Source organism: Myxine glutinosa, assembly GCF_964187855.1.
Source record: "Myxine glutinosa chromosome 12 unlocalized genomic scaffold, kmMyxGlut1.1 SUPER_12_unloc_1, whole genome shotgun sequence".
Classification (NCBI taxonomy): Eukaryota; Metazoa; Chordata; class Myxini; order Myxiniformes; family Myxinidae; genus Myxine; species Myxine glutinosa.
Window position 1 is genome coordinate 807,351 of NW_027616355.1, and position 22,905 is coordinate 830,255.

The 22,905-nt window shown below is 51.0% G+C and overlaps 1 protein-coding gene across 5 annotated transcripts in view; it reads left to right on the forward strand.

The window, feature by feature from the left end:
- Window positions 1-1,359: 1,359 nt before the first annotated feature.
- UBA3 (ubiquitin like modifier activating enzyme 3) overlaps window positions 1,360-22,905 on the forward strand; it is a 100,016-nt gene continuing 78,470 nt past the window's right edge. Inside the window, exons 1-4 of one of the 5 annotated variants that reach the window (XM_078768608.1) lie at window positions 1,360-1,569; window positions 1,686-1,739; window positions 12,317-12,355; window positions 22,758-22,875. In XM_078768608.1, coding sequence (XP_078624734.1) covers window positions 1,717-1,739; window positions 12,317-12,355; window positions 22,758-22,875 — 180 coding nt within the window. In that variant the 5' untranslated portion in view covers window positions 1,360-1,569; window positions 1,686-1,716. Of the gene's footprint in view, window positions 1,740-12,316; window positions 12,356-22,757; window positions 22,876-22,905 lie in introns of all 5 variants that reach the window. The other 4 variants (XM_078768612.1, XM_078768610.1, XM_078768609.1 and 1 more) reach the window with 4 other exon arrangements.

The window sequence follows — 22,905 nt, forward strand, 5'->3', positions numbered from 1 at the left end:
CATGACGTGACGGCCTGCTCAAGCAGGCCAAAGCCAAAGGCCAAAGATTGCATCTTCTCAGGAAGTTGAATTAATTTGGTGTTCACTCTCGTGTGAACTGAATTGAGAACAATCCAAATGCAGCGTCTTTGATTTCAGCAATCACCTCTTCTTTTATGTCGCTAGACAAGTCAGCAATCCTCCTTTGAACCGTATTATTTGACAGAAGTTTCGTTGAACTTTTTTTCAGCTTCTTCTCCAAGCAGAATGCTAGCCATCTTCAGAGCACATGGCTTGATCAGAGTCTCTCTGACTGTGTGAGGTTTCTTCTGTTGCGCAATGTGGAGGCTGACGGCATGAGAAGCCTCTGTAAAACGCTTGTTTTGCTGAAATAATGTTCCACTTTGATCCAAGCGCTGGCGCTTCACGTTCTCTTCCGTTCACTTGAAGAAGTCCACATCCTTATGTTGATGATGTGGATGAATCTTCTCCAAATTGAGCTTCAACTTCGATGGCCGCAAAGATTGATTTCCGAGAACTTTCTGGCACAGGACGCATTGTCCCTTTAATTCTCCACGACCATCTGAGGATATGAATCCAAACTTTATGTATTGCTCATCATATCCTCGTTTTGTCATTTCAGAAGGGTTTCTTAAAAAAATATAAAAGAACAAGACTAAAAAATATATGCAGGGAATAGTGGGTGGCTACCACTGGCCACCACCAACACACACAGAATTGAACTCTTGTTTTAGGCCTTGTGCGTGAAAATATTATATTATTTTGGGCAAATATTGGGCAGTCTCTGTGGCCCACCTGGAAAAAGTGCTGTGGCCCACCAGTGGGCCATGGCCCACTGATTGGAACCCATGCTCTAGAGTCTAGAGTCTAGAGTCTAGACAGTTGTCTTGGCGACGAAGCCGACAGTAGCTTGAAGTAATGGCCTGCAAGCGCACTGCGCACATTACACGGCTTTACCACGTTACCACCTTGATGCTTGAAAACATTACTCTAATGCATTAATGCAACTAGCATTTCCTTTTAGTGAAGGGAATGTTAAAGCCGAATGAGAAGCAGAGGTTTATATAAAGTGTCTCCAATATAGTGTTAGTGCATCTCGCACTTTTTCACAAAGGTGTCCTAGTACCGATGTTAAGGTCTGAAACAACACTGTCCACCACTGTTTTTTATTCATAATAACACCCATCGTAATACCCATACCCAGGTAATTATTTGCTCGTTATTCTTTTTGGTAAGGGTATATATGTGGTAATTTTTCCTTGAGAACGACATCTCTCCCAACTTTGTTTTCTCTTCATATGCATTTCATATAGGTCATGTCGGAATAGTTGGTAGCATTGGTTTTTTTATTTATTATTTACATATTTATTTATTTTAATAATTTTGTCATTTCGGTCTTGTTTTCAAGGCTGTATAAATTTTATTCAGCTTTTGTTTGTGACTATTAGTAATTACTTGGCATGTTATGGAATCGCCGTTGTGGCGGAAGATAGGTTTTTTTGTTATCGTTTTTTGAGAATGGATCGTGATGTTTGAGGGCCGTTTCCCTTGACTCTTGCATGGGGTTTGGTTTGTTGGTGGCGAACCTCTCACTGTACCTCATATTTTGATGTGTTGGGTGTTGAAGGAATTTTGTACCAACAGATATTGACTTTGCGATGATGTCGGACTGACAACACATGCAGGTTTAAGGCAAAGGAAGAGCAGCAGTGTGGCATGGCCGAGGTTCCTTGCGAGACGTGAGTTCGTCTAGCCCACTCATCCTTGTCTTGGTTCTGTAACTGCTTGCATTTATCCCTTGTTCGCGCCATACACACCCTCCCCCATCCTCCTCCCCCTCAACTCTTCTTCCTCCCCTCAACCCTTCACCCCCCCCCCCCCCCTCAAAATCCCCAACCCCTCAACCCCATCCCTCCTCAACCTCCCAATCCTCCTCAATCCCCCCATCCCCCTCAATCCCTCCCTATCCTCCTCAATCCCTCCCTATCCTCCTCAATCCCTCCCTATCCTCCTCAATCCCTCCCTATCCTCCTCAATCCCTCCCTATCCTCCTCAATCCCTCCCCATCCTCCTCAATCCCTCCCCATCCTCAATCCCTCCCATCCTCCTTAACCCCCCATCCCCCTCAACCCCCAGCCGCCTCAATCCCCCCATCCTCCTCAACCCCCCAACCCCCACCCCCATCAAGCCCACACCCCCATCAACCCCCAACCCCTTCTCATCCCCCCAACCCCTTCTCATCCCCCCAACCCCTTCTCATCCCCCCAACCCCTTCTCATCCCCCCAACCCCTTCTCATCCCCCCAACCCCTTCTCATCCCCCCAACCCCTTCTCATCCCCCCAACCCCTTCTCATCCCCCCAACCCCTTCTCATCCCCCCAACCCCTTCTCATCCCCCCAACCCCTTCTCATCCCCCCAACCCCTTCTCATCCCCCCAACCCCTTCTCATCCCCCCAACCCCTTCTCATTCCCCCCAACCCCTTCTCATTCCCCCCAACCTCTTCTCATCCCCCCAACCCCTTCTCATCCCCCCAACCCCTTCTCATCCCCCCAACCCCTTCTCATCCCCCCAACCCCTTCTCATCCCCCCAACCCCTTCTCATCCCCCTAACCCCTTCTCCTCCCCCTCATCCCCCCCAACCCCCCTCATCCACCCAACTCCCCTCACCCCCCAACCCACCCTCACCCCCCAACCCACCCTCACCCCCCCAACCCACCCTCATTCCCCATCCCCCAACCCCTCCTCATCCCCCAACCCCCTTCATCCCTCAACCCCCCCTCATCCACCCAACTCCCCTCATCCACCCAACCCCCCCCATCATCCCCCCAACCCGCCCTCAACCCCCCAACCACCTCATCCCCCCAATCACCTCATCCCCCCAACTCCTCCTCGCCCCACCCCAACCCCCCTCACCCTCTCAAACCCCCACATCTCCCCAACCCCCCCACATTCCCCCTCACCCCATCCTCCCTCCTCCCCATGCCCCCGTCCTCCCACAATCCCCCCATGACTACCACCTTTCCCCTCTCCTTCTCACCTGTGCTGTCCTTAGCCCCTCACTATTCTCTCTCCCACCATGACTGTCACTAGTCATTTGCTCTCCACCTCATCTCCTTCCGTCACCCTCTCGCCCCCTCCCCCCACTCACCTCCTGTCAGCCTCCCCTCCTCCCCCCAACCACACTTCCCGTCACTCTCCCCCCCCCCCCACACTCCTCCTGTCATCCTCCTTCCCCCACACTCTTCTCGCCACTCTTCTCGCCACTCTTCTCGCCACTCTTCTCGCCACTCTTCTCGCCACTATTCTCGCCACTCTTCTCGCCACTCTTCTCGCCACTCTCTCCCCACTCCCCCGCCACTCTCCCCCGCCACTCTCCCCCACCACTCTCCCCCGCCACTCTCCCCCGCCTCTCTCCCCTGCCTCTCTCCCCCGCCACTCTCCCTCCTCTCCCTCCTCTCTCCCCATTCTCCCCCCCCCCCTGCCGGCTGCCGTCCTCCATTTCTCATGTCTCGCCCTCCCCCCCACATTCCACGTCCCCCCCCACTTCCCCCACCCCCACGTTCTCCCCCACCCCCACGTTTCCCCCTCCCCCACACGTCTCACCTCCCCCCCCACATTCTACCCCCCCCACGTTCCACCCCCCCCCACGTTCCACCCCCCCCCACGTTCCCCACCTCACACGTTCCCCACCCCACATGTTTGCCCTCTACCCCCCACGTCTCCCCCCTCCCCCCATGTTTCCACCCCCCCCCCCCACGTTTCACGTCCCCCACCCCCCACACGTTTCCCCCACCCCCCACTTTCCCCCCTTCCCCCCACGTTTCCCCCTAGCCCCCATGTTTCCCCCTTCCCCCCCACGTTCCACCCCCCTCCCCCGTTCCCCCCACGTTTCACCACCCCCCACGTTCCACCCCCCCCCCCCCCACGTTCCACCCCCCCTCCCCACGTTCCACACCCCCCCCCCCCCACGTTCCCCACCTCACACGGTCCCCACCTCACACGTTCCCCACCCCACATGTTTGCCCTCTACCCCCCACGTCTCCCCCCTCCCCCCATGTTTCCACCCCCCCCCCCCACGTTTCACGTCCCCCACCCCCCACACGTTTCCCCCACCCCCCACTTTCCCCCCTTCCCCCCACGTTTCCCCCTAGCCCCTATGTTTCCCCCTTCCCCCCCACGTTCCACCCCCTCCCCCGTTCCCCCCACGTTTCACCACCCCCCACGTTCCACCCCCACCCCCCCACGTTCCACCCCCCACGTTCCACCCCACCCCACGTTCCACCCCCCACGTTCCACCCTTTCCACCACTCCATCCTTCACCCTCTCTCCTATACAAAAATAAGTTATTGTTATTATTACGATTAATAATTATTGATCGTAGGTATTATTTGTTGGCATCCATTGTAAGGTTCTTCTTCCTCTGTTGGCACTTCTTCCTCCTCCGCCTCCGCTGTTTCTTCTTATTTAACGGGAACAATTATTCCCACATTCGTGTGGAGTTGGTCAGGGGTTAATGGGAGGAGGGGGTGGGGAGATGTGGAGGTAGCTTAGCCCAAGTCTTTCACGAACCGGCTGGCCAGGATTAAGGTTAGGGCAGGAATTTGGCCATGGTGCCGGCGATAGCTCTCCTACTCTTCGTGAAGGACACCTTGTAGTATTTAACATCCACCATTTAAATCCGGTAGACGGGGTACCAGTTTAACGTCCATGGGACGGCACACATTGATGAATCACCCTGCTTGTGAAACACCTGCATGACAGTTTATAGCTGGGTCTGGATTCCCAACCCAGGGTAGACAGCCAAGAGGTGAGTGTGGCAACCAAGGCAAGTTTGATTTTAATATACCAGCATACCTTTTAGCAGTGCTCCACACTACCATTTTTACACAAATGGATATAGACGCATGTTTCACTGTAACAAATGGATAATTATACACCAATAGCTGTAAAATGCATACACATGCCGATTACAAAGAATAAGATAACAAACGCTGATTTATAAAGAGCTTGTAAAACTTATATTTCGAGCTTCAGCTTGGCAAGTAAAATCATGGTAATAAATCGCAGCATACAGAAGTTAAGGTGACGGGTGTTGACAGAAAATGGTATCACTCGTCTCGTCTTTTATTGTGAATTTCACACATTCCTGGATCGGGGAATGGGGGAATGTGACCAGTGGGCACACACACGCATACACATTCTTATTTCTCTTCTTCAATTCTTATTTAAAAATGAATTTAATTAATTGTACAGTATCGGTTTTTTTCTAAATGATGGATTTTTTTCTAAACATTGGTTGTTTCTACAATTATTTTAATATACAGACTTGGCATTTAATATGGAATATATATATTTTTTCTTGACTTGGGTTTACTTTCTCAACTCAGTATATCAATCTGGTGAGTTTCTTTTACCCTTCGGTGATGTCTTTGTTGAAAGAACCATGTCACTGATTGTCTTTCGCAGCAAGAAGTCAATAAAGGATTATATCACAGGTGGCGTGACAAAATGTAAAGACAGGTACATTTGACGATTGGCTTCACAATCGGGTATATAAGGGTTGTTGCGTTCTGTATTAGTGGAAAACAACTGCTGCACATCTACAAAAGTTATTGCCGCTTCCTCTGGAGATGGTCCGTCAACTTGACAATGCTGTTTGTCATGGAGTGGTGGCTTTACGAAATTCTGGCATGAAACGGCGTGCTATTGCTCAGCAGTATGCCATCACTCAAGGTCAGGTGTCAAAGATCCTGAAACGAAATGCTCAGAGGGGTGTCACTACTCTAATACCGAGGCCAGGACGTCCACGCAGAACCACAAGGAGAGATGATCGCCAGCTGCACCGGTTAGTCTGCAATGGCCATACCAAGTCAGCTAATCGGCTGAGGGCTGAGTGGCAGCAACTGACAAATGTGCCTGTATCCAGAAGGCTAGTCAACCAAAGACTGGTTCAAGCAGGCTATCGTGCCAGGCATCCCCTGAGAAAGCCACGCCTGACCAGACAACAGCCAGCGCCGATTGCAGTGGGCCAGAGATCACCGTCAATGGCAGCCAGGACATTGGAATCATGTGACCTTCAGTGACGAGTCTAGATTTTTTTTTTTTTTTTTTTTTTTTTTTTTTTGTATACAAGATCGAGGCTCGTGAAAGAGCGAACATTAATCACACAGAAAGACAAACCGACACATAAAACATAACATAGGGAGCGGTAGACAAGATGGGGAGAGAGGGGGAAGGACACAAACACAACATTTGAGAGCAGGGACCGAGAGACATGGAGACATCGAGAGATCTGAGAGAGGGTGAGGGCTTTGGGGGGGGGGGGCGTGGGAAGGGGGCAGTGGGAGAGGTATAATACATATGGACACTGCCAGGACTTCCAGGAAAGAAGTTGGAATTTCAAACAAGGTGGATCTGGGGTGAATTAGCGGGGGTAGAAAAGATCAAGGTTTTGGATGGGGGAAGATAAGAGATGGTGGTGAACAGCTGTTTTAAAGACCTGGAGGGAGGAGTGGGATTGAAGGGAGTGAGGGAGTTTGTTCCAGAGGCGGGAGAAAAGAGGAATGAAAGAGTGAAGGTGAGCGGAGAGCCGAGATTTCGGCAGTTTAACCATCAGAGGGTTGCTGGCAGATCTTGTGCGACCTGTAGGAATATTTGGGGGACAGAGCACAGAGAGAGCTGGGGGTGCAAGGCCGGAGAGGAGTCGGTAGAAGACAGAAAGACCACCTACCTGCCTGCGGTGAGTGAGTGAAAGGCCCTCAGAGATAGCTTCATCGCGGGAGATTCCAATAATTCTGAAAGCTTTGGTTTCAACAACGTGAAGCCGAGCTAGGTGTGAGGCAGGAGCACCGGCCCATAGGGGAGAACAGTATTCCATTGAGCTGCGGATGAAAGCCTTGTATGTGGTGAGGAGCTCAGGTGTGCCGAGGAAGGACTTCGCACGACGGAGGATGCCCAGTCGGCGACTGGCTTTGGAGGCCAGCTTGGAAATGTGGTTTTCCCAAGAAAGATCATGGCAGATAGTGAGACCCAAAATCTTGAGCGACAGAACTTCTTGGAGAGGATTGTTGAGAAAGTAGATGGGAGGGTTGTCCAGTCGATCTTTTCGGAGAGACATAGTAAGAGTGTGAGATTTGTCAGGATTGAAAGACATGTTCCACTTGTTTGACCAGTCTGTGATTTTGTGCAGGTCTTCAGAGAGCGAGGAGGCAGCAGACTGCCGATCTGAGGGAAGAGGAATGGAGCGGCAGAGAGTGGAGTCATCAGCAAAGAGATAGAGAGGATTTTCGAGAGAGTCAGAGAGATCATTGATGAAGACCAGAAAAAGCACGGGGCCCAGAACACTGCCTTGGGGAACTCCAGCCTGAACAGGAAGAGGAGATGAGAGAAACCCATTCAGGGCCACACGTTGACGACGACTTGAGAGGAAGTCCGCCAGCCATGCGTGGAGATTTCCATGGATACCAAAGGAGGAGAGTTTGGTGAGCAGAGCGGGGTGCCAGACCGTGTCGAAGGCACGTGATATGTCGAGGGAGACAGCTCTAATTTCCTGTTTGGCATTGAGGACCTCCATCCATTGTTGAGACAGCAGAAGCAGCATGTCCAGAGTAGAGTGACCTGGTCTGAAACCAAATTGATGATCAGAGATCAAGCCATTGGAGAAGAGGAAAGATTTCATATCAGAAGCAATGATGGATTCCATGACTTTGCTGATAATTGGGAGAAGGCTGATTGGTCTGTAGTTGCTAGGATCTGTTTTTGCACCTTTTTTGTGCAAAGCGGTGATGTTGGCTGATTTCCAAGCAGATGGCAGTTGACCTTGAGCAAAAGAGAGGGTGAAGAGAACAGAGAGAGGGTGAGATAGAGCAGCAGAGCAGGATTTTAGGACCCGTGGGCTGATGCCGTCGGGTCCAGTTGCAGAATCAGAGTCGAGGGTTGACAGAAACTTTTCCACCTTGTCAGGAGGAAAGGACACGGAGTCCAGAAGCAGCAGGGTACGACTGGGTATGGTGGGTACAGAGAGGGATGGGTTTGGGACACAAGATTTAGAGGCAAACACAGAGTTGAGGCATTCAGCTTTTTCACGTGCGGAGTCAGCTGTGTAGCCGTTTGAGGTAAGGGAGGGGATGGAGGGGGAACAAACACCAGAAACGGATTTGACCAGACGCCACCAGGATTTGGAAGAGGGAGACAGATAAGAGAGTTCGGTCTTGAGAACGGAGAGATATTGTTTCCTGGCTCTCCTGAGGGTGGACACACACTTGTTTCGGGCTTTGTGAAAGGAAATGAGATTTCCTTCCGTTGGATTTGCTTTCCAGGAGACGAAGGCAAGTTGTTTCTGGGCAACAGCCTCACCACAAGATTCCGTGTACCATGGACGGGAGGAAGGGTATGACAACTGAAGACGAGATGGGATAAATCTGTGCATGAGAGAGAGCAATTTACTTTGGAAGAATTCCCAGGATGAGTTGATGTCAGAGGTGGTAGAGATGGGAGACCAGTCCAGATGATTGATGGCTGCTTGAAGACCGTGCCAGTTGGCCTGAGTGAAATGCCAGACTCGTCGACGCTGAGCAGGCTCCCTGAGGATGGTCAGAGAGATGTCCACTTTAACAAGGACATGATCAGATGATCCGATCGGAGCAGAAGAAGAGCAGCAGACATTTTCAGGGAAGTTAGTCATAACCAAGTCCAGAAGAGAAGATGTTCCGTTGACTGAGATCCGGGTCGGGAAATTGACAGATTGTGTCAGTCCCAGTGAGTCGCAGAAGTCCTTTGCTGAGGAGCCATGGCTGGTGAGAGAGGTACCCACACCCAGCCAACTGGCATGATGACAGTTGAAATCACCACATATGAGGAAGAGAGAGTTGGGATGAGTAGATAGAAGTTGGTCCATATCATCAGACAGCGAGATGTAGATGGAGTCATCACTGTTTGGTGGACGGTACAACACACATATGAACAAGAGGTGGGAGCGAAGGGGAAGCCGTAGCCAGAGGTATTCCTGGGGGTGAGGTGGAGAGAGTGCAGTGCAGGGCGAGTGAGGAAGAGAGTTTTTGATAAAGATAGCAACCCCGCCTCCAGGACGAGGCTCAGGTCTATCATACCGGAGGAGGGAGTAGCCCGGGAGAGATACTATGGAATCAGAGACATCATAAAGGAGGAAAGTTTCTGTTAAGCAGATCACGTCTGGTTTGACAGAAGCAACCTGTATGGAGAGATCAGTTAAGTTTGAACGAAGGCCCCGGATGTTTGAGGTCCATACCGTTAATGAAGAGGAAGGGGGAGCATCAGATACAGAACAGGGGGGAGGAGGGGTAGGGTAAGATGTGGAAGAGGTGGAAGAGATAGGGAGAGCTGTTGAAGGTGTGTCAGAGATTTCAGAATAGCTCGGAGAAAGGGAAGGATGGGGCGGACAAAAGGTTTGATGGTGATTGGGTGAGCCACAATGAGGTGTTATTTGAGGAGGGGGAAGAGCGAGGCAGAAGGTTGGGGGAGATGGAGGTGAGAGTTTGAAGGGGGAAGAAGCGGGGAGGACGCTTTGAGGAGGGGGAGTGAGAGGGGGGAAATTGAGAAGCAATGAGGGTGGGGAGATTTGAAGGGGAGGGGTGAGGGGGGAGTTTGGGAGGGAAGGGACAAGGGGAGGGATTTGAAAGGGATGGGATATGGGGGAGATTTGGAGGGGAGGGGTGAGGCAGGAGTCTAGGAGGGGAGGGGCGAGGGGGCGTCTTGGCGGGGAGGGGTGAGGGGGTAGTTTAGGAGGGAGGGGGCAAGGGGGGAGATTTGAAAGGGATGGGTGATGGGGAAGATTTGGAGGGGAGGGGTGATGGGGAAGATTTGGAGGGGAGGGGTTATGGGGAAGATTTGGAGGGGAGGGGTGAGATTGGATTTTTGAAAGTGTACGATTTATGGGAAACGAACATTTATTGCAAAATGAGTTTCTTGTGACCTTCGAGTTAAAAATACGTTTAAGTACGCTGGATGGAGGATGGAGTGCAGGAGAGTTTAGGGAATGTAGAAAAAAGGCACTATAGGAGATGGATATTTTTTTTGGGATGAATTGATTTGGTGAGCAAGTCGAAAGCAGCCTTTTAAAGAAGAAGAAGAAAAAGGTGTTATAAAATATGACGGAATACATAACTTCAGGGGAAAGTGTAAACATTGAAGGTTAATGAGTGAAAACTATCTGGGGAAATGGGGGAGAAACACGTGGTCGAAGAACGAACGAACGAATAAGAATGAATAAACGAATGAGAACAGAGAAGGAAATGTTTTTTTTTTTTTTTTTTTTTTTTTTTTTTTTTTTGAGTTGAGATTTACACAAGGAAGTAGGCTATGGGTGAAAAGACTGGGAATACAGAGAACGAAAGTTATTGGATCACAAACGACGGACCACTGAGAGAAAAACAAAGCCTCAAGGTTGTACAGTGCACACTGTACAAGGCCTTGCTCGCGACACGGCAAACAGACGATCAATTTATGAAAGATAAACACCGAGAAACAACCAAAGTTGCACACAATAACTTCACACACCGAAAGATAAATACAGTTTCGACAAAATACAATTGTGAACAGACTTAACTTCGAAAAACGTGGAGACCGTGTGGAGCTTCGAAAATCCCTGCCGCCGTCTCCAAGATCTCGCGAGATCTCCTCAAATCACTTTCATTTTCACTGATCACTGATCACTTTCAAGGATTTCTGGTCTATCGTCAAGATGGCCGCGTCCGAGTGCGCAGACAAGTGCATGAAGCCCACAACGAAGATTGTATAGTGCCAAGAGTCCAAGATGGAGGTGGTGGGGTGACCGTTTGGGCTGCTTTTCATGCAGGGGGCAAAACTGACCTGGTTGTTCTGAATGGAAGCCTGAACCAGTTCAAGTACAGGGCCATTCTGGAAGAAACATTGCTTCCATTTGCTCGTGCAGCCTTTTGAGGAAACTTTGTCTTCCACGATGACAATGCACGGCCTCATCGTGCTCGCATGATCCAACACTTTCTTGCTTACCGTGGTGTAGAGCATATGGAGTGGCCTGCCATGTCCCCGGATATGAATCCGATAGAGAACTTGTGGGCAGAATTAACGTGTGAAATCGACCACTTGGACCAGCAGCCGACCTCTGTGCGTGAATTGCAGCAGACAATTGTCACTGCATGGCAAGCGATTCCTGTCCAAACCTTGGCAAATCTCGTGAACAGCATGCCTCGACGTGTACGTGCTCTCCTGAATGCTCGTGGGGGTTACACGAAGTACTGAAGTGTAATTTTACTGTCCGTAATCCCAGTCATAATTTCGCTTTTGTTTTTGTTGAAATTTTTTTTGGCTAATGTGCAAAATAAAGAGATACTTCTGGAAAACGTACAGAAGTTTAACACAGTACTGTCAGTGAATTGAGTTCGATATCAGTTTACATCACTTTCAAGGATCAATTTATTTGCTTCGAAATGTCAAATGTGGTTTTTGTTTCTTTTAAAGGTCACATTAACAAAATCTCGAATAATTTCAACATAATTCCAATGAACTTTTGGTTCTAAGTCATCTTGAAGAGTAAGTTCACCCCCACAAAAAAAATATTCCATATTAAATGCCAAGTCTGTAATTTAAAGGATTGCTGTAAATGATGTTAGTTTCACAACATCCCATATTCAGCTTTATTTAAATTGTAAACCTCAAAACATAGGTCTCTTACCTAAAGCAAGAACCTTAACCTGTAAACACACACACACACACACACACACACACACACACACACACACACACACACACACACACACACACACACACCTTTCAGATTACCTGCGCACCTCCGCAAGTGCTCACGCCTAAGATCACGGGCAACAACCACATTACAGATAATCCATCCAGGAGGACGTTTTGTACATCACGAGGTCAAGGTGAATGTTCAAGGCACGATAATGAAGTCACCCGACCTGGACAACCATTAGTTTTGAGTCTTAACTTTTAGTCATTGCTCGATGTTAAGAGTGTAGTTCACGTCGTATGAGACAGGTTGGAAATTTTAAATTAGTAGTTGTTTGCTTGGAGTGCTGTTTGTGCTTCAGCAGATGCTGAATTGAAGCCGCTAAGGTAGCTCAAACTCCCTTCACTGTTGTCGACTTTAGTCCATCTTGGCAACATTATAATCACCAGCTTCACGCTGAAAATAGACAAGGTAGGAAGTGGAAATGATGTAATGTCAATCCAACTGCCCGATGTCCAAGCTGCTGCTACCAAATTGTACCAAATTTAGAGAAAACAAAATTCGTGATCTAATTGGCTTCTAATCCTTTCGCTCTGTCATTTTTTTTTTTTAGGGAGAAGAAAAGAAGGAGAGTTGACGAGCAGCTGGACAAGTTAGTGTTTTTTTTTTTATGCCTCTGTTGCCAAAGGCGCCCGGAAGCATTATGTTTTCGGGTTGTTCGTCCGTCCTGTCCGTGATGACTTTGTTACCGTGATAACTTGTGAACCGCTGAAGGGGTTTTGACCAAACTTGGCCTAATTATAGACTCTAATGCAAAGATGAACTGATTACATTTGGGTTCAAAACACATCAAAGGTCGATATGGTCAAGTGACCTTTGATTACATCCGCCACCGAAGGTGGACCGAGATTATGGTTCCACCCCTGTCTTTTTGTCTGTCTGACTGTGAACAAGATATCTCAAAAAGTTGTGGATGCATTGGAACGAATTTTTGTGAACATCCGAATCCGGCTAGTACTCGTACAACTTTTAAGTGAATATTCACCATTGAGAGGTGGGGCCAAAACCGATACTTAGCACGATATCTCAAAAACTTATTGATGGATTTGGACAAAACTTGGTGCTCTGGTTGGATTTGTGACGAGGATGATTCGATTCGATTTTGGTGAAGATCTGAATATGGATTCGGATATGAGGGTTATTTAATTTTTTAAGTGATTCTTCACCATTGCGAGATAGGGCCAAAAATTATATACAGTGCATTCAGAAAGTATTCAGACCCCTTCACGTTTTTCACATTTTGTTATGTTGCAGCCTTATGCTGAAATCGTTTAAATTCATTTTTTCCCTCATCAATCTACACTCAATACCCCATAATGACAAAGAGAAAACAGGATTTTAGAAAGTTTTGCAAATTTATTAAAAAGAAAAAACGGAAATATCCGTTTATATAAGTATTCAGACCCTTTGCTATGACACTTGAAATTTAGCTCGGGTGCCTCCCATTTCTCTTGATCATCTTTCAGATGTTTCTACACCTTGATTGGAGTCCACCTGTGGTAAATTCAATTGATTGGACATGATTTAGAAAGGCACACACCTGTCTATATGACGTCTCACAGCTGACAATGCATATCAGAGCAAAAACCAAGCCATGAGGTCGAAGGAACTGCCTGCAGAGCTCAGAGACAGGATTGTGTCGAGGCACAGATCTGGGGAAGCCTACAAAAAAAATTCTGCTGCATTGAAGGTTCCCAAGAGCACAGTGGCCTCCATAATTCTTAAATGGAAGAAGTTTGGAACAACCAGGACTCTTCCTGGAGCTGGCCGCCTGGCCAAACTGAGCAATCGGGGGAGAAGGGCCTTGGTAATAGAGGTGACCAAGAGCCCGATGGTCACTCTGGCTGAGCTCCAGAGATCCTGTGTGGAGATGGGACAAACTTCCAGAAGGACAACCATCACTGCAACACTCCACTGATCTGGGCTTTATGGCAGAGTGGCCAGACGGAAGCCTCTCCTCAGTGAAAGACACATGAAAGCCCGCTTGGAGTTTGCAAAAAAGCACCTAAAGGACTCTCAGACTGTGAGAAACAAGATTCTGTGGGCTCTCATGCCACTCTCACTCTCACTGGCCACTCTGCCATAAAGCCCAGATCGGTGGAGTGTTGCAGTGATGGTTGTCCTTCTGGAAGTTTCTCCCATCTCCACACAGGATCTCTGGAGCTCAGCCAGAGTGACCATCGGGCTCTTGGTCACCTCTATTACCAAGGCCCTTCTCCCCCGATTGCTCAGTTTGGCCAGGCGGCCAGCTCCAGGAAGAGTCCTGGTTGTTCCAAACTTCTTCCATTTAAGAATTATGGAGGCCACTGTGCTCTTGGGAACCTTCAATGCAGCAGAATTTTTTTGAAGGCTTCCCCAGATCTGTGCCTCGACACAATCCTGTCTCTGAGCTCTGCAGGCAGCTCCTTCGACCTCATGGCTTGGTTTTTGCTCTGATATGCATTGTCAGCTGGGAGACCTTATATATATACAGGTGTGTGCCTTTCCAAATCATGTCCAATCAATTGAATTTACCACAAGTGGACTCCAATCAAGGTGTAGAAACATCTCAAAGATGATCAAGAGGAATGGGAGGCACCTGAGCTAAATTTCAAGTGTCATAGCAAAGGGGCTGAATACTTAGGTAAATGTGATAGTTCAGTTTTTTCTTTTTAATAAATTTGCAAAACTTTCTAAAATCCTGTTTTCTCTTTGTCATTATGGGGTATTGAATGTAGATTGATGAGGGAAAAAATGAATTTAAACGATTTCAGCATAAGGCTGCAACATAACAAAATGTGAAAAAAGTGAAGGGGTCTGAATACTTTCTGATTGCACTGTGTAGCATGATATTTCAAAAAGTTGTGTACGGATTAAGAGAAGACTTAGTGGATGAGTTGGTTGGGTGACAAGAACAAGCGATTAGATTTTGGTTCAGGTCCAAATCCAGATTGGCAAGTAAAAGTGCCGTTCTAGTTACCTCCGCCACCGAATGTGGATGGAGGTTATCTTTTCACCCCTGTCTGTCTGTTTGTCTGTGAAAAAGATAGCTCAAAAAGTTGTGGACAGATTCGGATGGAAGTTGGCAGAGATGTTGCATAAGTGACAAGGACGAGATGATTAGATTTTGGTGAAGATCCGGATTGGGATACGAGAATTATTTAATTTTAAAGTGATTCTTCACCATTGAGAGAACGGGTAAAAAGCGATATATTGCATGATAATTATTCAAAAAAGTTATGGACGAGTTATGACTAAACTTGGTGGATGAGTTGGTTTGGTGACGAGAACAAGCGATTAAATTTTGGTTCAGGTCCGAATCCAGATCCGTCTCATCACTGGGATACAAAACATAAACTGTTCAGCCTGGCGGAGGTATGTGCTTTTCTGAGCGCCGTTCGAGTTAAAAATCTGTTACTGCACTTTACTTGAAATTTGTATCGTTCGGTTGACATCTAACATGGGTAGAGGCATGTCCATCGACACTGTCACATCAAATTTTACTTTCTAATTTGTTATATGCCAGACAAAGTAGCATTATCGTTACAATGGTTTGAAGTTGGGAGGTCGGCAATTTGACACGAACCCTGGTCAAGTTGTACCAAATACTTTATAAATTGCACTTGCTGCATCCTCGCTTAATGCTCAGTATTTAGAGAACAGAGCATGGATAAACCTTGTGGGGTTTCAATCCTATGGGGATTGCGAAGGGGGTCAGGTTTGGGGTGGGAAGGAAGCTCCACTCATTTTATTCGGGGAAGGTGCTCCTTCCCACCCCAAGGCCTACAGTTAAGTCCTGTGTTGTGTGATGTCACAGCTTTTCCATGATCCTCAGAAACTGTATATATGACCATAAATAAAAACATTCAGAACGTTTCACATTTTGCAGTTTATTTCTCACATCCCCATTCCCCTTTATCTCCACCTCCCTATCCCATTTCTCTCCACCCCCTGTCCCCTTTCTTTCTACCCCCTGTCCCATTTCTCTCCACCCCCTGTCCCATTTCTCTCCACCCCCTGTCCCATTTCTCTCCACCCCCTGTCCCATTTCTCTCCACCCCCTGTCCCATTTCTCTCCACCCCCTGTCCCATTTCTCTCCACCCCCTGTCCCATTTCTCTCCACCCCCTGTCCCATTTCTCTCCACCCCCTGTCCCATTTCTCTCCACCCCCTGTCCCATTTCTCTCCACCCCCTGTCCCATTTCTCTCCACCCCCTGTCCCATTTCTCTCCACCCCCTGTCCCATTTCTCTCCACCCCCTGTCCCATTTCTCTCCACTCCCTGTCCCATTTCTCTCCACTCCCTGTCCCATTTCTCTCCACCCCCTGTCCCATTTCTCTCCACCCCCTGTCCCATTTCTCTCCACCCCCTGTCCCATTTCTCTCCACCCCCTGTCCCATTTCTCTCCACCCCCTGTCCCATTTCTCTCCACCCCCTGTCCCATTTCTCTCCACCCCCAGTCCCATTTCTCTCCACCCCCTGTCCCATTTCTCTCCACCCCCTGTCCCATTTCTCTCCACCCCCTGTCCCATTTCTCTCCACCCCCTGTCCCATTTCTCTCCACCCCCTGTCCCATTTCTCTCCACCCCCTGTCCCATTTCTCTCCACCCCTGTCCCATTTCTCTCCACCCGCTGTCCCATTTCTCTCCACCCCCTGTCCCATTTCTCTCCACCCCTGTCCCATTTCTCTCCACCCCCTGTCCCATTTCTCTCCACCCCCTGTCCCATTTCTCTCCACCCCCTGTCCCATTTCTCTCCACCCCCTGTCCCATTTCTCTCCACCCCCTGTCCCATTTCTCTCCACCCCCTGTCCCATTTCTCTGCACCCCCTGTCCCATTTCTCTCCACCCCCTGTCCCATTTCTCTCCACCCCCTGTCCCATTTCTCTCCACCCCCTGTCCCATTTCTCTCCACCCCCTGTCCCATTTCTCTCCACCCCCTGTCCCATTTCTCTCCACCCCCTGTCCCATTTCTCTCCACCCCCTGTCCCATTTCTCTCCACCCCCTGTCCCATTTCTCTCCACCCCCTGTCCCATTTCTCTCCACCCCCTGTCCCATTTCTCTCCACCCCTGTCCCATTTCTCTTCACCCCCTGTCCCATTTCTCTCCACCCCCTGTCCCATTTCTCTCCACCCCCAGTCCCATTTCTCTCCACCCCCTGTCCCATTTCTCTCCACCCCCTGTCCCATTTCTCTCCACCCCCTGTCCCATTTCTCTCCACCCCCTGTCCCATTTCTCTCCACCCCCTGTCCCATTTCTCTCCACCCCCTGTCCCATTTCTCTCCACCCCCTGTCCCATTTCTCTCCACCCCCTGTCCCATTTCTCTCCACCCCCTGTCCCATTTCTCTCCACCCCTGTCCCATTTCTCTCCACCCCCTGTCCCATTTCTCTCCACCCCCTGTCCCATTTCTCTCCACCCCCTGTCCATTTCTCTCCACCCCCTGTCCCATTTCTCTCCACCCCCTGTCCCATTTCTCTCCACCCCCTGTCCCATTTCTCTCCACCCCCTGTCCCATTTCTCTCCACCCCCTGTCCCATTTCTCTCCACCCCCTGTCCCATTTCTCTCCACCCCCTGTCCCATTTCTCTCCACCCCCTGTCCCATTTCTCTCCACCCCCTGTCCCATTTCTCTCCACCCCCTGTCCCATTTCTCTCCACCCCCTGTCCCATTTCTCTCCACCCCCTGTCCCATTTCTCTCCACCCCCTGTCCCATTTCTCTCCACCCCCTGTCCCATTTCTCTCCACCCCCTGTCCCATTTCTCTCCACCCCCTGTCCCATTTCTCTCCACCCCCTGTCCCATTTCTCTCCACCCCCTGTCCCATTTCTCTCCACCCCCTGTCCCATTTCTCTCCACCCCCTGTCCCATTTCTCTCCACCCCCTGTCCCATTTCTCTCCACCCCCTGTCCCATTTCTCTCCACCCCCTGTCCCATTTCTCTCCACCCCCTGTCCCATTTCTCTCCACCCCCTGTCCCATTTCTCTCCACCCCCTGTCCCATTTCTCTCCACCCCCTGTCCCATTTCTCTCCACCCCCTGTCCCATTTCTCTCCACCCCCTGTCCCATTTCTCTCCACCCCCTGTCCCATTTCTCTCCACCCCCTGTCCCATTTCTCTCCACCCCCTGTCCCATTTCTCTCCACCCCTGTCCCATTTCTCTCCACCCCTGTCCCATTTCTCTCCACCCCCTGTCCCATTTCTCTCCACCCCCTGTCCCATTTCTCTCCACCCCCTGTCCCATTTCTCTCCACCCCCTGTCCCATTTCTCTCCACCCCCTGTCCCATTTCTCTCCACCCCCTGTCCCATTTCTCTCCACCCCCTGTCCCATTTCTCTCCACCCCCTGTCCCATTTCTCTCCACCCCCTGTCCCATTTCTCTCCACCCCCTGTCCCATTTCTCTCCACCCCCTGTCCCATTTCTCTCCACCCCCTGTCCCATTTCTCTCCACCCCCTGTCCCATTTCTCTCCACCCCCTGTCCCATTTCTCTCCACCCCCTGTCCCATTTCTCTCCACCCCCTGTCCCATTTCTCTCCACCCCCTGTCCCATTTCTCTCCACCCCCTGTCCCATTTCTCTCCACCCCCTGTCCCATTTCTCTCCACCCCCTGTCCCATTTCTCTCCACCCCCTGTCCCATTTCTCTCCACCCCCTGTCCCATTTCTCTCCACCCCCTGTCCCATTTCTCTCCACCCCCTGTCCCATTTCTCTCCACCCCCTGTCCCATTTCTCTCCACCCCCTGTCCCATTTCTCTCCACCCCCTGTCCCATTTCTCTCCACCCCCTGTCCCATTTCTCTCCACCCCCTGTCCCATTTCTCTCCACCCCCTGTCCCATTTCTCTCCACCCCCCTGTCCCATTTCTCTCCACCCCCTGTCCCATTTCTCTCCACCCCCTGTCCCATTTCTCTCCACCCCCTGTCCCATTTCTCTCCACCCCCTGTCCCATTTCTCTCCACCCCCTGTCCCATTTCTCTCCACCCCCTGTCCCATTTCTCTCCACCCCCTGTCCCATTTCTCTCCACCCCCTGTCCCATTTCTCTCCACCCCCTGTCCCATTTCTCTCCACCCCCTGTCCCATTTCTCTCCACCCCCTGTCCCATTTCTCTCCACCCCCTGTCCCATTTCTCTCCACCCCCTGTCCCATTTCTCTCCACCCCCTGTCCCATTTCTCTCCACCCCCTGTCCCATTTCTCTCCACCCCCTGTCCCATTTCTCTCCACCCCCTGTCCCATTTCTCTCCACCCCCTGTCCCATTTCTCTCCACCCCCTGTCCCATTTCTCTCCACCCCCTGTCCCATTTCTCTCCACCCCCTGTCCCATTTCTCTCCACCCCCTGTCCCATTTCTCTCCACCCCCTGTCCCATTTCTCTCCACCCCCTGTCCCATTTCTCTCCACCCCCTGTCCCATTTCTCTCCACCCCCTGTCCCATTTCTCTCCACCCCCTGTCCCATTTCTCTCCACCCCCTGTCCCATTTCTCTCCACCCCCTGTCCCATTTCTCTCCACCCCCTGTCCCATTTCTCTCCACCCCCTGTCCCATTTCTCTCCACCCCCTGTCCCATTTCTCTCCACCCCCTGTCCCATTTCTCTCCACCCCCTGTCCCATTTCTCTCCACCCCCTGTCCCATTTCTCTCCACCCCCCTGTCCCATTTCTCTCCACCCCCTGTCCCATTTCTCTCCACCCCCTGTCCCATTTCTCTCCACCCCCTGTCCCATTTCTCTCCACCCCCTGTCCCATTTCTCTCCACCCCCTGTCCCATTTCTCTCCACCCCCTGTCCCATTTCTCTCCACCCCCTGTCCCATTTCTCTCCACCCCCTGTCCCATTTCTCTCCACCCCCTGTCCCATTTCTCTCCACCCCCTGTCCCATTTCTCTCCACCCCCTGTCCCATTTCTCTCCACCCCCTGTCCCATTTCTCTCCACCCCCTGTCCCATTTCTCTCCACCCCCTGTCCCATTTCTCTCCACCCCCTGTCCCATTTCTCTCCACCCCCTGTCCCATTTCTCTCCACCCCCTGTCCCATTTCTCTCCACCCCCTGTCCCATTTCTCTCCACCCCCTGTCCCATTTCTCTCCACCCCCTGTCCCATTTCTCTCCACCCCCTGTCCCATTTCTCTCCACCCCCTGTCCCATTTCTCTCCACCCCCTGTCCCATTTCTCTCCACCCCCTGTCCCATTTCTCTCCACCCCCTGTCCCATTTCTCTCCACCCCCTGTCCCATTTCTCTCCACCCCCTGTCCCATTTCTCTCCACCCCCTGTCCCATTTCTCTCCACCCCCTGTCCCATTTCTCTCCACCCCCTGTCCCATTTCTCTCCACCCCCTGTCCCATTTCTCTCCACCCCCTGTCCCATTTCTCTCCACCCCCTGTCCCATTTCTCTCCACCCCCTGTCCCATTTCTCTCCACCCCCTGTCCCATTTCTCTCCACCCCCTGTCCCATTTCTCTCCACCCCCTGTCCCATTTCTCTCCACCCCCTGTCCCATTTCTCTCCACCCCCTGTCCCATTTCTCTCCACCCCCTGTCCCATTTCTCTCCACCCCCTGTCCCATTTCTCTCCACCCCCTGTCCCATTTCTCTCCACCCCCTGTCCCATTTCTCTCCACCCCCTGTCCCATTTCTCTCCACCCCCTGTCCCATTTCTCTCCACCCCCTGTCCCATTTCTCTCCACCCCCTGTCCCATTTCTCTCCACCCCCTGTCCCATTTCTCTCCACCCCCTGTCCCATTTCTCTCCACCCCCTGTCCCATTTCTCTCCACCCCCCTGTGTCCCATTTCTCTCCACCCCCTGTCCCATTTCTCTCCACCCCCTGTCCCATTTCTCTCCACCCCCTGTCCCATTTCTCTCCACCCCCTGTCCCATTTCTCTCCACCCCCTGTCCCATTTCTCTCCACCCCCTGTCCCATTTCTCTCCACCCCCTGTCCCATTTCTCTCCACCCCCTGTCCCATTTCTCTCCACCCCCTGTCCCATTTCTCTCCACCCCCTGTCCCATTTCTCTCCACCCCCTGTCCCATTTCTCTCCACCCCCTGTCCCATTTCTCTCCACCCCCTGTCCCATTTCTCTCCACCCCCTGTCCCATTTCTCTCCACCCCCTGTCCCATTTCTCTCCACCCCCTGTCCCATTTCTCTCCACCCCCTTGTCCCATTTCTCTCCACCCCCTGTCCCATTTCTCTCCACCCCCTGTCCCATTTCTCTCCACCCCCTGTCCCATTTCTCTCCACCCCCTGTCCCATTTCTCTCCACCCCCTGTCCCATTTCTCTCCACCCCCTGTCCCATTTCTCTCCACCCCCTGTCCCATTTCTCTCCACCCCTGTCCCATTTCTCTCCACCCCCTGTCCCATTTCTCTCCACCCCCTGTCCCATTTCTCTCCACCCCCTGTCCCATTTCTCTCCACCCCCTGTCCCATTTCTCTCCACCCCCTGTCCCATTTCTCTCCACCCCCTGTCCCATTTCTCTCCACCCCCTGTCCCATTTCTCTCCACCCCCTGTCCCATTTCTCTCCACCCCCTGTCCCATTTCTCTCCACCCCCTGTCCCATTTTTCTCCACCCCCTGTCCCATTTCTCTCCACCCCCTGTCCCATTTCTCTCCACCCCCTGTCCCATTTCTCTCCACCCCCTGTCCCATTTCTCTCCACCCCTTGTCCCATTTCTCTCCACCCCCTGTCCCATTTCTCTCCACCCCCTGTCCCATTTCTCTCCACCCCCTGTCCCATTTCTCTCCACCCCCTGTCCCATTTCTCTCCACCCCCTGTCCCATTTCTCTCCACCCCCTGTCCCATTTCTCTCCACCCCCTGTCCCATTTCTCTCCACCCCCTGTCCCATTTCTCTCCACCCCCTGTCCCATTTCTCTCCACCCCCTGTCCCATTTCTCTCCACCCCCTGTCCCATTTCTCTCCACCCCCTGTCCCATTTCTCTCCACCCCCTGTCCCATTTCTCTCCACCCCCTGTCCCATTTCTCTCCACCCCCTGTCCCATTTCTCTCCACCCCCTGTCCCATTTCTCTCCACCCCCTGTCCCATTTCTCTCCACCCCCTGTCCCATTTCTCTCCACCCCCTGTCCCATTTCTCTCCACCCCCTGTCCCATTTCTCTCCACCCCCTGTCCCATTTCTCTCCACCCCCTGTCCCATTTCTCTCCACCCCCTGTCCCATTTCTCTCCACCCCCTGTCCCATTTCTCTCCACCCCCTGTCCCATTTCTCTCCACCCCCTGTCCCATTTCTCTCCACCCCCTGTCCCATTTCTCTCCACCCCCTGTCCCATTTCTCTCCACCCCCTGTCCCATTTCTCTCCACCCCCTGTCCCATTTCTCTCCACCCCCTGTCCCATTTCTCTCCACCCCCTGTCCCATTTCTCTCCACCCCTGTCCCATTTCTCTCCACTCCTCTTTTCACCTTTTTTGCAAGCTCCCCATCCCCCTTTACGCCCTCCTTCCAAGGCCTCCTTCCCCATCACCTCCCTCTTTCTTTGCCTTCTCCCCTCTTTCTTTGCCTTCTCCCCTCTTTCTTTGCCTTCTACCCTCTTTCTTTGCCTTCTTCCCTCTTGCTTTGCCTTCTCCCCCTTTTTCACCCCTGCCCTCCTTATTTCTTCCACATGCCCTTCCCTGCCCCCCTTAAATCCCACTGCCCAACACCTATAGTTTAATGTCAAAGTGAACAGAATATTCAGCACATTACTGAGCATCATCTTGGAACATGTACAGCCTTTACGTGCAACATCTTCCAAAGTTTTGATAGCTTCTGTTGCTGTAGTTCAGAGTAATTAATGACTCTTTGAACTGAACACACAGAGGTGTGGGATGGTAATTTGAATACTTCTGGTTGATGTTGTCCATTGAAACTTTGTGATTGTTTGGAATATCTTTAATTTTTTTTTTATATCCTTTTTTGTGATCATATTCACAATATTCATTTAAGGCTGAATAGCTCGACATGTTTCTATTGCTATGGCTGAGGTTCTCTTAGATGTCTAGTTCCCATTCTGTGCCCATTCCTTGTGGTCTCCAGCATGCAGTCTGCTGATGACCATACAGAGTTGAATTGGCAAGGAAGGTGGGACCACGTCACTTGCTTTCTGAACAGAACGGGACCCTTGGCACACCCTGATTTTGAAGGTGGTCCACAGGTGAACACGTTATCGGTGTACACTTATTTA